This window comes from Talpa occidentalis, unplaced genomic scaffold (assembly GCF_014898055.3).
Source record: "Talpa occidentalis isolate TD23 unplaced genomic scaffold, MPIMG_talOcc4v2.1 talOcc4.6, whole genome shotgun sequence".
Taxonomy (NCBI): domain Eukaryota; kingdom Metazoa; phylum Chordata; class Mammalia; order Eulipotyphla; family Talpidae; genus Talpa; species Talpa occidentalis.
This window is the reverse complement of record NW_023604972.1, coordinates 113,868,434-113,883,010: the sequence shown is the minus strand read 5'-3', so window position 1 is coordinate 113,883,010 and position 14,577 is coordinate 113,868,434. Positions and strand designations below refer to the sequence as shown.

The following is a 14,577-nucleotide window of genomic DNA, read 5'->3' as shown; positions in this document are numbered from 1 at the left end:
ATAGACAAAGAAACTTTTCAACAGACAGGATGGTGCTAAATTGTTTATTAGATAGGTAAGAGTTTCAGACATTGCTTATTAGCAATTAAGCTGGAGCTGAAGAGCATTGTGCCTTCTCCAAGCTGCATGGTGATAACCACCAAGAGTGTGGGGGAACCCATGACCCTTTCCAGTATCGGCTCTTGCAGCCTGCGGGTGTCAGCCCCTGCACCTTCCTGTGCTTACAGACCACGTTAGTGATGCACAGGGTATCAGGATTTCTTCTGATAGCTTTGTGAAATGTATGGATGAGGATAAACTCAAAAAAAATTGTGTGTGGAATCTTCACCAACCCAGTAAGAATTCAGGACTCTCGGAGCCCACCATGGCATCCAGCAACAGACTGAAGGCTTCTAGCAAACTTCAGCTGATTGACACCATGAGGGACAGGCTTGCCATAGGCTGCACCCTTTGGAATTGGACATTTGTAGCTACCACAGTGCACATGAATCCTGTATGTGACATAACCTTGCTTGGCCTTGTATCCCAGTCTGTGGGCTTTATCCTGCCCAGTAGGGTGGGTGCCCTGTGGAGGGTGCCAGAAGGACACCCTGAGAAGCAAGTGCATCACATCAGACTGTTTTTTCTCCATGACCCCTGGATGTACTTGTAAGCGCCCATTTTGGCTTTCCTAACGGCTGCTGCCACATGGAAGGAAAAGAGCCCTTCATCCACAAGCCCCATTTAGTAAGTACTCTAAGTCATCTGTAGGTTCTTGGAAACTGGGGCTTTAACTGAAACAAAGTAAGGAAACGCGAGTCCTCACTGTTTCCATCATGGGATACATTCTCTTTTGTCTCAACAATTCTCCAGAGAAACTGAGTCCTAACAGCCGGAACTGTACTTGAAGACATCTCTTGCAGGCACTCAATTGCACTCCCAGAATCATGACATTCATGAAATGTGAAAGTGTGTGAGTAATCACCATTGTCAATGTGTTTGTAGGTCCCGAGATGTAGCTGTAGTTAAAGTGACCATGAATTTTGAACCCAATAAAGTGAATATTCAAAAGAAAAACTGCAGGATGGAGGGAAAGGAAACAGTTTGCATAAATGCTACAGTGTGTTTTGATGTGAAATTAAAGTCCAAAGAAGACATGATTTATGAAGCTGGTAAGTGTAACATATATAGCTAATACTTTGGGGCAGGACGACAGCATATTTGCTCCAGCATGATGAAATCCAGTAAGAAATTGGGGTCTGCACATCACATTTGCCCCTGCAAATATGTTGAAGGTAAATTTTGGAGAGAAATGATGTGTTTATGTGATGGCCTCAGCATTCCATCTTTCCCTTCTGTGGCTCCCACTTTTTATGAATAAATTGGTGCTTGGAGGGAAGGGGGAAGAGACACACACACACGCACACACACGCAGATGGCAGTTCAGAGGTAGAGCCTGGAAAGTGAGCTCCAAATGAGCCCTATTTTCCTTGCTGTGGGTTTTCAAAACTTCTCTTCCTGCTCTGCCCTCCATCTGGTAAGACCTACTGCGAAGGACGCCGATTCCTGGCCACCCCCATCTTCCTGAGATGCCTTTGCTCCAATCGGAAGGTGACCCTGGTGTTTGAGTCAGACACGTTCTGTGTGTTCTCAGGCATACCACACACCACTTCTCTCCACACACTATACTTTCTATGGTCTTTTATAATGGTGTTGAAATATGTTGGAGTGAAAGCGATGAAGGCCATTAGCTACAAAAGAGTCGTTTGCTTTGCAAACCAAATGTACGTGGAATGAGAAAAAAACAATCCTTAAAATCTATTTGTCTTAGTTTGCTCTACATGTGAATATTTATGCTCCAAAATAGGCCTCTGACTAGAAGATAAATGAGGTATAGGAATGTAAAATAACAATTTACATTTTCATATCCAGCATTATTTCAATCTTATTTAATTTTTATAAAGTAACCAAGTGATCATATGAGGATTGTTGCCTTCATAGAAAGTAAAAGGTTTAACTTGTTTTCTTTATGTAGCATGCTTATTTTATGAAACATATCTGTTAAGCTTATTTTTATGTGCTTTCAACAATTTCTAAAATGACATTTTTTTATAAAATAGGCAAAAATATCATGAATATATATTTTTCAATGGAAAATATGACATAATCATATTCTATATAGGGCTCCAACATTTCTAAACTAAAAACATATTTTAAGTGACAACCCCATAAGTATAGGCATGATCAGGAAATTAGGTAAAATGTGGGGACGCAGCTCTGTGACTACATATGTGTACATTATAAAATAAGTGTAATTAAACATTCAAAGCACAGTGAACTCACAAAGTCATTCTGTAGAGTTGCTTCAGGTTATTTCATGACTGGGAACACCATTGCACTGTTGAGTGTAGATATACCAAATGTCAGAAGCATTTTGCTGACAGATTAACCAAGAGATTTTTTCCTTAATATTAATTTATTAGCTGGATCAGAGAGGGGGGAAACAAATAAACATTTTTGTCCATTTTTTTTTAGATTTGCAGTACCGTATCACACTGGATTCACTAAGACAGATATCACGAAGTTTTTTCTCTGGAACTCAAGAGAGAAAGATTCAAAGAAACATCATAGTTAAGAAATCAGCATGCACTAAGCATTCCTTCTACATGTTGGCAAGTAAATCATATATTACAGCTGCCTTACACCAAATCAAGAATAAAGTGTAGATATCTTATTGCAAGTCAATTCAGGTCTTATTGTTTTATTTCAAAAGGCACAACATGAAGTAGACTTGATTTTGTGTGTTCAGTTGTATCAGAAAATCACAGGTCTGATGTTCTAATTCCGAATACATTTTATAAAACTATCTTTCATCTTCCTGTGTGTGTTACCAAACATCCATATCTTAGCAAAGAGTAAAAGATACTGCATTATTGGCTCTTCATACATTTATTCATTTCTTTCATCCATTCATTTATTCTTTCAACTTGAGATTATTATCTAAGTTCTGTGGGCCTTGTCTGGCAAATATGGATGCTAAGTTGTTAAATGCCACAGGCAATATGTTTTATGAGGTCTCTTCTGTTCACTGAACTATAGATTGTACTCTTTGACTTTAAATTGAGGGGGATGGAATCTGGTTATTTTCTATCATCTCTAGGCTTTGTGCTGCCTGAGTTTCTTTCTACTTAAGTGTATGTGAAGGCCTTAGAAAGCAAATTATTAATCTCTAGAGATGACTAGTAAACCACTTTGAAACTTTTTAATATACTTTGTTGGGTCAGTGTATATGTAAAGCAAGTATCCAACAAAGGGCAGGAATTTCATAGATGTTTCCTTAAAATATATATGACACTCATTTTTAAAAAAGCAGACAGGATATAATGAGTTAACACTGATGTCAGTAACTGAGATTGAGACTTAGAGACTTGAACATGATCGTGGAATTTTAAAGAAAGGTGGACAATTTTGTCCCACTTCTGACTTGTTTCTAAATTGATATATTCTATATTTTGAGTCAATCGGGATGGAATTTGTACCCCAAATTCCCTACATTCTAAGTGATTTTAGTCTCAAGCTCAATCTTCATCTGTAAAATAAATAATAGTTATTCATCTTGGAATATTGTTGAAATAATTCCCAACAGTGTGCATAAAGCTCATAATTCTGTACATACCATAAATGATGGTTGCTATTGGTAATAGTATTGATCATATCATGTCATTTACATATCATTTCACATTATGTAAATCTTACAGCTCTAGGCCTATATTGAATTAGTAAAATGAAACTAAATTTAAAGAAAGTTTGCTCTTCTGAAATTGGGAAGGTTTCCTAGAAGTGTTGTATAGAGATTTTTATTTATCTTGAGATCTCAAGAGAAAGATATTGTTATAACGGATGTAGCTCAAAGTGGTCTGTCTGGACATGGCAAGGCACTCACCACTCCAGCTGGTCCATTGAGGAACTGGAGGAGTGTCAAATGGTCATCATCCAAAGGCATTGCATTCCAGCTGCTTCCCTGTCAAGGCGGATGGGTAATCCCTCTCCAGTGAAACCAAAGCCCATGAGGTCCTAGATAAGATACAGGTGTCTGAGAATGTTCTAGTGCACTTGCCTCCAGGAGACAGAAAAAGAAAGTCATAACAAGGTCAGATAATCCAGTAAATATAATACCACTGATATATTTTGTTTCAATCTCTAGGACAAGCATGACTTCCGAGATTCTGTGAGAATAACTTTGGACTTTAATCTTACTGATCCAGAAAATGGACCTGTTCTTGATGATGCTCTACCAAATTCAGTACATGAATATGTAAGTTGGACTTTTTAAAATTCAGAATAGCTATTTGTGAATACATTGGGAAGAAACCTGAAACACATAAACATGCACACATGGCCCTAAATCAATTATATTTCTTAAAAATTAAAGTTTTTCCCAACTCATTTCATATTATTGGAGTTTAAAGGAACTTCTAAAGGATATCTACTCTTGTCTCGCCTGATATTCAGGAACAAATAAGAGAAAGACATAGGTCGGCCATTGGAATTCCCTTCTATGACTAGTTAGCCCTGGATGGCAGGAATGTAGGTATAACAGACGTCCTCACATGAACCAGACTCAGACCCCAGAGAACCACAAAAAGCAGCAGCAGCACTCTGCAATCCCAGACCTCTTCCTGGGGGGGCGTGGGGGTGGCGCAGCTACCAAAACTTATAGAAGGGCGATGTAGGGCAGCATAGATGCTTCCAGTAGCACATCACTGCCCCAAGAGCAGAAGAGACAGAAAGGAACTGACATGTTTTCTGTCAGTTCCTGCTTCCAAATTCACCAGTCTACACTCTCAATGCTGAGAAAGTGTGAGTGAGCATGGGGGCACAAATGTGGCACCAATGGAGGGAACACCTGGAATGAGGAGTTAGTTTTCCCCATGCACCTCACTTCCACCCCACCTTTCTTCCTTCCAAATACATTTACTGAGTCTACGGCCATAGCACCCTGAATGCACCCGATCTCATCAAACATATTTAGGGAACGGGTTTAGTCATTAGGGTACATGCTCTGGAAGACGTCACCACTGTTTGGGGACTTCTCTCCAGGCTGAGGAGACAGAGAGCACTTACCTAAATTAGTGACATGTAGTTGAGACCAAAGCATAGATAATTCTCCATTATATTTAGAGAAGTGGAGGGAGCAGTGTTTCAGGCAGAGGGATATGTATCAAAGTTCTGAGGTATAAATGGGATTAAACTAAACACATCGAGTGACTGAAGTGTGTATCAAGGTGAGAAGGTGACGTGGGATGAGGTGGGCAGTGCTGGCAGGAGCAGGATCTTTCTAAGACTGTGTGTAACTGCACAGATTTAAAACTGTTTTGAAGAACAGTTTAACGGTACTGAAGGCTTTCAATGGGTCCTATGATAGGACCAGATGAATCATTTTTAAGTTTTACTTCAGTTGCAATGTGGAGGATGATTGGAGGGACACACACATGGTACAGAAGACCAGTTAGGAAGCTGTTACCTTAATTCAGAGAAAATATGGAAAGCTGGACTGGGGGGCAGGGGGGGATAGAAATGGAGAAGTGAGAAGAGATTTGGGAGATATGTAAAAGAGAGTAAAATGGGCAATTTTTGGTGGTGGATCAGATAGAAGGGAGGGTCTTGATGAACAAGAGGCTTCAAGGAAGCCCAGTTATGTGACTTAACCATGTTCTACCTTCTTGACAGAGAGCTCTATTATATCCTTAATATTTGATTATTTTTTTAAAGATTTATTTATTCATGCATACAAGAACTGGGGGACAGTCCAGATGCATGGGAGGGTGAGAGGACTCACCAGAGACAGAGCGGGGAACAGAACAGGCAGACTGACTGAAAAACACTGATGAGGGGAGGAGCGGGGGAGACAGGAGAGGTCTGCCGCGCCATGTGTGTATCTCACCAGCTGGCCAGGATCGAACCCGCAGCTGCAGAGGCTGCTGACAGCTTCACAGCGCTGTGCTCAACCGCCTGCGCCACCAGGGGAGGCCCTATTTGATTATTTTTAATAGAAAAATCTCACAATTGGAGTTAAATGTTAAAGTGGTCTTCCATAGATTTAGGTAGAGTAATTGAGTGGATTTTTTTTGAAACTCTTCTACTTTAGAAGACTAAAACCAGTGAAAAACATCTGTGAAAACTGTGCATTCTTTAAAGGACTGGAAGAATTTATATCCAAAAATAACATTTTATTTTTTTCCTCTATAAATTATAGGAACAAATACAAAATTCCTTTTGACTTCAGCAATGAAAGTTGTTCTCTCTGAGTTGATTAACTTATTTTGGCTATATCACTTCTTTTCTTCAAATCAATAGGTAATTTTTAATAATGCCTAGCTAAATTTTGAAAAATGCTTTTCTGTGCCCATTTCAGATTCCCTTTGCCAAAGACTGTGGAAACAAGGACAAGTGTATTTCGGACCTCTCTCTGGATGTGTCCACCACGGAAAAGGGCTTACTCATAGTCAGATCCCACAATGAAAAGTTCAACCTTAGCCTCACCGTCAAAAACAGAAAGGACAGTGCCTATAACACCAGAACCATAGTGAATTACTCTCCAAATCTAATTTTTTCAGGAATTGAGGTATACTTTTAGTTTTTCATGTACTAATTATCATAATTTGTTGAACCTACTTTTTATACTACTGAGCAAATTGTTTTTATTATATTGACTTTAGAAAATAGTGTTTTGCACAAAATTAGTACCTACTAAGGGTAAAAGGACCAAGCTCTTCTTTAAAGCTTTTCTTTTGATATAGTTCTTTATATATACATATGTGTATATATACATATATATATAAATGACATATTTTTGAGTCCTTAAGTCACTGAAATTGAGATTGCATTAAGGAAAAGATAAACATAACAATCAGCATCAAATGAGTTTAACAGCAGTGTAGAGAGGGACTAGTGCATTGGCAGAAAGAAAGCAAATACGTGCAGAAAAATCAAGATACCATTTCTTTTTTTCTGTGGAAAATACACTCCCAAGAGAACTGTGTTAAATGACTATGTCTCATTGTCAAGACAGAAGTTTTCAGGTTTTTTTTTTTTTTTTTTTTGTAATAACAAATAGCTGAAGGGGATGTTCTATCAAAGAGTATTAGTACTTCAAATTTGGACTTTGCTTTTTATTCTGATCTCTAAATGAACCCTAGTGTTAAAATTCTGTATACATTTATATGAATTAATAAAATATCATTTATATTAAAAATTAATACACTTGTTATATATAATAATATTAAAATTATTGTCAAGCTTCTGTAAATTCATATTTTCACTGGCATTTCGCTCCAAATATTAGGCTTTCACTTAGGGATATGATGACTACAAAAGACTTGAAAAAAATGTCCTATATCAGCATGGCATATTTCAGATTCAGTTAAGAATGTTAATTACAGATCCAGATGTACAGAGAGATGTTGGGAAAATATTACCACTGAATTTTCTCTGGAAAGAGGTCTATGTCATAGCCCTGTGAAGTCCAACTCTAAATCCTTGCCTGTATCCTTTTCAGCTGATTTCACAGCCTGGGGAGAGAGGCAGAACTATGAAATCAATAATGCACCTTCTCTACTGTTATAAATAACAGCAACGATAATGATGGCACTTTTTCTTGAGTCATTTTATGTGCCAGGCTCATCTAAGGGCTCTGCTTTATTTATCTTTTATTTCATTTATTATTTTCTAAGTTGACTACAGAGATTCTAAGATCAACCCTTTCACATTTTAACATTTCTGTAGCTGCATTTTACAATTGATATCTTAACTAGCAACATTATTTTTTCACTTACTTATAAATAGAGAATACTACTCCCAATATTTATTTCAACTTATTGGTATATAAAATAGCAGTGAGTCTCACTTGCAGTGGTATTTTTTATTTGATAAAATGGAGTCCAACTAACTCTTCTAGGGAGAGAATCAGACCCAGAATGGTGAGGAGTCCAGCAACGATAGAAATGACAGTGAAGAGGTCAGGCTTCAAATCTCTGTGTCCTGGTCAGAGCACGGACTCTGACCATGCTAAACTCCTCAATGACTGCCACCGACTGTGGGTATCCACCGGGCAGTCCAGAACGTGTGATTCTTTTTCCCAGCCACCAGATCATCTTGCGAGGCAGGTGCTGTTCATATTCCCATTTGTTGGTGCAAGGTCTACGACAGGAGAGTATGATGTGCTTTGTCCTCAGTCGCCTTCAACTAAATGACATTTACAGATTTCAATGGACTGTGGGTAATCCCCAAATGTTGTGACTCTACCAACTGATTTGAGAGACAAATCTTAGTAAGGCAGAGTTCAATGCACAGCTGGGAAAATTCTAGAAGACCAAGGTCAAGTATTTGACCTGCACGTTTTCTGTTTTAATTCTGTTTACTTTCTCTTCCTAGGATATTCAAAAAGACAGCTGTGAATCCAATCATAATATTACATGTAAAGTTGGATATCCTTTCCTGAGACAAGGAGAAGTGGTAAGCATGTTATACAAAATAGATGTGGTAGTTGAGTATGAAAAGTGATATGCTCAAAATCAAATAGAAATCCTTCAAGTGGTAGTTTAGCTTAATATAGATGAATAAGGTTGATTTTAAAATTTTGAGACCTTGGAATCAAAAACCATTTATTGCATGAGTCAAATGCAAACACCAAGACAAAATTAAAAGTCTTATCTAACAGAACAGAACTGGGGAATTCCGGTATTAGAGTTTTCTATCTAGTAAGCTTTGCTGGAAAAAGAAACTTTCAAATAGACTAGTTTAGGACTTGTATAGAAAATTATTTCTTTCTACCTTTTAAAAAATAATATCCTCTTTGAGATATAATTCACATGCCATAAAATTCATAAAAATGCACAATCTAATGAGTTTCATATATTTACCAACTTGTGAATTATATGAGCATTACCATAATCTTAGGACATTTTCACAATCAAAAAAATAATCCCATAACATTCACCAGTTACTTATCTTCTTTCCTCAACTGTTCCTTTCCCAATCCTAGGGGCAACTACGCATCCACTTTATTTCTTTATATTGCCTATTTTGGAAATTTCATATAAATGGAATTATACTACCATGTGGTCTTTTGACTGGCTTCATTTAGAATACTGTTTTCAAGATTTACCCATGCCCTCTACCCACCCTTTTAATTTTAATTTCAAATAACATTCAATTGTGTAGATATATTTTACTTATCCACTCATCAGTTGATAGGCATTTGGGTTATTTCCACTTTTTGGCTACTACTGTGGATATTTGTGTTTAAGTTTTAGTGTGGGCATGTTTCAGTTCTCTTGAGTATAAACCTAGGGATGGAATTGCTAAATTATATCTTTGGAGAAATGCCTATTCATATTTTACCTATTTTTAAACTGGGATATCTTTTTTATTATTGAATTATAAGAGCCATTTAACTTTTCTACAGTCAAGTCCGTTATCGGATACATGACTTGCAATTATTTTCTCCCATTCTGTAAATTGTCTTCTCAATTTCTTCTTGGTTTCCCACAGCAAAGTTTTTTATGTTGTTGAAGTGCAGTTTGTGTATTGATTCTTTTGTTATTCATGCTTTTGTTGTCATACCTACAAAGGCTTTCTCTAATCCAAGGTCACAAAGATTTACTCCTATCATTTCTTTCAAGAGTTTTATGGTTTTAACTCTTACTTTTAGATCTATGATACATTTTGGTGTATAGTATAAACAAAGAATCCAGCTTCATTCTTTCTTGGTGATATCCAGTTGTCCCACATTATCTGTTAAGACTATTCATACCCCTATTAATGTGTCACAACACTCTTAAAGAAAGCTCAAAGTATATGGTATAACCATGCAAATCTCATGACCAAGAAATTTCAGTCATCCCTTCTGTAAATAGTGCCTTACTCGTGTGGCTAGTTGCCAATATTTAAATTTTCCATGTTAAAGAGGCTTTAATTTTGACTGTTTAGTGATTCCATTGTTTATGATTATGATCTTGTAGATCTTGATATAAAAATTATAGACTGTACCATCATGGGATATAGTACTGATTTATGATTGATATGTGATTTTATTAATATAATTTGAATAAAGTACTTACAATCAATCTTAATGTGCGAGGGATACCACATACCCACATTTAAAAGTACATGTAAATCATTTATTCTGGTTCTAAGATGTGATGAGAAGTTTTATATTTCTTAAACACATAATTTGAGTCTAGATAATATTTATATAAATGAATGTTTTAATCAAAGTAAACATTTTATCTGTTACTAAACTAAAAATATATACTTTTTTCCATAGGTAACTTTCAAAATATTATTTCAATTTAACACATCTTATCTCATGGAAAATGTGATGATTCATTTAAGTACAACAAGGTTGGTTTATATGTATGGATAAGCATATGTCTGAGAGTATATAATTTTCTTTCATGTATTTAGAGTATTTTGCTTTATAGACTCACTGGAAATATCTCACAGTTTGTTTGGAATCAGTAGAATTAGAAGAAAATGAACCACTTTACCTCCCCAAAACATCCTTAAGCACAATTAACAAAATAAATGATCATTTAATAGAAATCATACATCTAACTGGACTACTCCACTGGTTCTGTGAACTGTAAAACATGCTGTAATTGCACATCACTTTTATCTGCCAAACTGCATTTAAATACATTTAAAATTTTATAGCCTCTATAATTTAAAAGCTTTTATTGGTTTATTTACTGATCAGCAGATCAATGTCAACTGAATCATGAGATCAACTTAAAATTTTATAATACCCACTTGTCATTTAATAAATGTTCCAAATCTCTCAAAGCTTCTGGAAGAGAGCATAGAAGTAGACTAAAGATTGCTAAAGACTAATAAGGAAATTGAAGTAGTGGCTTACCATTCTTTTAAGTGTCTGTATTTACAAATCATAAGCTCCCTGAGATAAAGTTCTATTTTTAGTCGCTTTATTCCCCAGTGATACTATAATTACCATAGTGACTGACACCTGATAATTATTAAATAAATGTAAAGTGAATGAATAAACAAGAAAATGAGTTAGTGAGTGGGTTAATTCTATATGATCAATTCACTTCAACTTAACATATTTATTTGGCACCTATGGACAAGATATTGAATCAGTCACTATAGGAATGTAAAACTTAATAATGACATGACCCTCCTCATGGGTGAATATTACAGTAGGAGGCTGAGACTAGTATATAAATTATGCTATCACAGGTTGAATAAGGAAAAGTCATTACAGAAATATATAAACCATGTGTAAGAGACTTAATGGAGGGTGAAATTACATCTCTTTGACAATGTGAACACCAGAAGAGTGTTCTGGTGTTCACAATTATATCAGGGAGATTATAATTGAGATGAACCTTAAAGGATGGATAGCAATTCATAGGCAGAGAGGTGTATGGACTGCATTGGTGTGGTTTTAATCTGTGCTACACTTCCAAATCAACCTGGAAACTTTTAACAACAGCCATCTCTGACCTCCCTCCCCAACCTTAATAAAATATTAAGAATTCTACTGTTTTGTCCTTTTTTTTATTTAGTTGCCAAGATAAACTTCTGTTTCAAATGCTCAGAAATGTCTCTAAAAAATGACCTGATGATTTGTCTGAATATACTGTTATTTCAATTCTAGTGACAGTGAAGAACCTCCAGAGACCCTTGCTGATAATGAAGTAAACATTACTATCCCAGTAAAATATGAAGTTGGACTGCAATTTTACAGGTAGCAGGAAATAGTGTTATTATGTTGATGCTTTTCTACTAACCCATGATTCTCAAAGTGTGTCACTGTTCAAGAGCATCAGAACCAACTGGGAGCTAATGAGCGGCAAATACTCAGGCCCCTCATATGTACTGAATCAGAAACTCAGGTGGGGCCCAGACATCTATGTTAAACAAGCCCTGCAGGTAACCCTCATGCACTCTGAGTTTGAGGACCAGCACACTAAATAATCCAAAATGTGAGCTGCAAATGGTACTGGATTGCATTAGCCATCCAGTCTCAGCAACTAAGGGCAAGTGGAAACCCAGACATCCTTCCCAACCTCCCAAAAGGTCATGTGTTAGAGGTCACCAGCACATTTCTTCGGTGTCACTGTCATGGTGAGTGCTATGACCAGCTGCCCATTCAGGACATAAAATCAGATTATTTCTCATTAATAGTATTAATTTCCTAATAATGTTAATTAGTACTATTAATTTCTTCCCTTAGTATTAAACTATCTGTTTTCCTAAGAAGCTGTCATCTGTCTACACACCACTCATGTTCACAAACTTTCCCACTATAAATTCCCTGGCTTGAATAGCTCTCTAATTTTTTGCTAAATAAATACACACAATGTATGCAAAAAATATATATAAGCATCAGCAGCAAGTTTATTCTAAAATCTTATCATTTTCTTTCTTTTTTTTTTTTTTTTGTGGGACCCTCACCAGTGGCTGGGGATTGAACTGGCACTGCAGAGGCTGTGGGTAGCCTCATAACCCAGCGCTCAACTGCTGTGCCACCAGGGGAGGCCCTCGTTTTCTTAATTTATCGTCTATAGCATTTTTTGTTGATAATAGATCATAAAAATAAGAGAATTATAGGATATACAGGTAGATTTTTGCAAATATTTCTTAGCCTTTAAATATATTGACTTTTCTAGTCTGCTACATCTAGTTTTCTTGGTACACTAACTTTTTCCAAGAATTCTCTCTTTGCTTAAAATCATATTTTGACAAACATTTAGGCATTTTTGAAATCTATGCTCCCCTAACTGAAATGCTGCTTAAAATATGTTTATGTTTTATTTCATTCTATGAAGTTCATCTGAAGAGAAAATGAAAATTTTAAGTTTAGCAAAAGTACAGGATTTTAAATAGAGAAAAGGTGATAATTTTTATAAATCTATTTAAAAGTCATTATTTCTAGAAATGCCAAGTTTTAGCCTGATTATCCATTGAATGTAAATAACATTTGTGAATTCTTGGGAATTTTTTAGTTGGTAAAAATTGGGTTTTTATTTAAAAATCATACTCATTTTTGCATTTTAAGGCCACATAAGTATCAGTGACTAAATTATATATACCTTCTCACGCTTCTCAAAGATTTAATTTCAGTTTTCATGGTAAAAGAATTTGTCTTTGATTTGAAACTTTCATAGGATTACCTAGTATAAAGAAATAAAAAGAATGAAGTCAAATAAAAATTAAACTTTGTCATGTTTATTCCCCTGCCTATTAATTCTTTAAGCTCTGCAAGTGAATACCATATTTCTATTGGTGCCAATGAGACAGTCCCTGAAATGATTAATTCTACTGAGGACATTGGAGATGAAATTAACATCTTCTACTTGGTAAGAAATCACTTTTAAATTAGTATTATAAGTATTTGTAAGTTTATAATTTTTAAAAGTATTAATAGATAGATGAACATGAATACAACATTTTGGTTCTTCTGTTATTCTCTATATTCCAGCATACATTTCTTTATAGTTTCATTATTTTTAAATAATTTTATTTAAACTTTATTTAAACTGGTAATTATGCTTTGAAGCACTTTTAAAGCCCCAACTCTATAATTTCTTCCAATAAGACACAATTCATGAAAACTGTTTCCTAGATAAACTGTGGAACTAAATAGATACTACCTAAAAAACCTATGTACTTTGTTTGCATTCTCAGTATTATTGAGAAAAGCAGTTGATAAAAAAGTAATTATGACTATTTCAAATTGTCTTGGTAATATTTTCTTTTACTTGACAAATAAATATATATCTGATTCTGCTCATTGCTATCTGTCTTATGTATTATACTATAACTTTTATTCCTATTACCACTGTCTTAAGTTGTGTTTTCTATTACAAGATTTATTTTTCTTTTTGAGTCTTTCAAAATGAATTTTTCATTACCATGATGTGGACACCTTGAGGTTGAGTCAGACTTTTATGTTAGGTAATTTCTACTTATAGACATAGACTCAATATTACTAAAGTAAAAGAAGATCCATTTCAAATGATGGATTTAAATGTGTATTCAAAAATACGAAATCATGAAATATTATTATAGATGAGGCTGGCATTTATCACTTTGAGTTTGATGACAAAGATAGTTTTCTTGTAAAAGAAAAGAAATGTATATATACTACAATGTTCTTTTCATGGATTTCATTTGTACCTTTTGTTGAAATTCTTGGTTCACAATTTAACTCATTAATTAAAGTCAAAGTCCTACATAAAACAGAAAGAGGAAAAAAAAAGTCTATTTTTTCCCCTACAGATTGCAAAAAGTGGACATTTTCCGATGCCAGAACTTAGGCTCTCAATTTCATTCCCCAACATGACTTCTGATCAGTATCATGTGCTGTACCCAACTGGATGGTCATCTTCTGATGTAAGTCATGTGTGACTTGGAATCATATCATTAGTATCACCTTTTTCAGTTTTTAAAAATATTTTTATACATGCCACTTGTTTTGATGAAGAGCTTTACCAAAATAACATGAAAAGACATTTACAAAATTACAAAAAATAAAATATCAAGTCCCACTGGTTATTTAATAAATGCATT

At 35.3% G+C, this 14,577-nt stretch overlaps 1 protein-coding gene across 2 annotated transcripts in view; it reads left to right on the top strand.

Moving 5' to 3' along the window:
* The window catches only part of ITGA1 (integrin subunit alpha 1), a 146,251-nt gene that overhangs the window by 117,016 nt on the left and 14,658 nt on the right, over window positions 1–14,577 (top strand). For both annotated transcript variants that reach the window (XM_037530624.2, XM_037530625.2), the window contains exons 16-24: window positions 985–1,151; window positions 2,515–2,651; window positions 4,184–4,294; window positions 6,395–6,604; window positions 8,413–8,493; window positions 10,307–10,383; window positions 11,660–11,749; window positions 13,262–13,364; window positions 14,287–14,400. In XM_037530624.2, coding sequence (XP_037386521.1) covers window positions 985–1,151; window positions 2,515–2,651; window positions 4,184–4,294; window positions 6,395–6,604; window positions 8,413–8,493; window positions 10,307–10,383; window positions 11,660–11,749; window positions 13,262–13,364; window positions 14,287–14,400 — 1,090 coding nt within the window. The remainder of the gene's footprint in view (window positions 1–984; window positions 1,152–2,514; window positions 2,652–4,183; window positions 4,295–6,394; window positions 6,605–8,412; window positions 8,494–10,306; window positions 10,384–11,659; window positions 11,750–13,261; window positions 13,365–14,286; window positions 14,401–14,577) is intronic.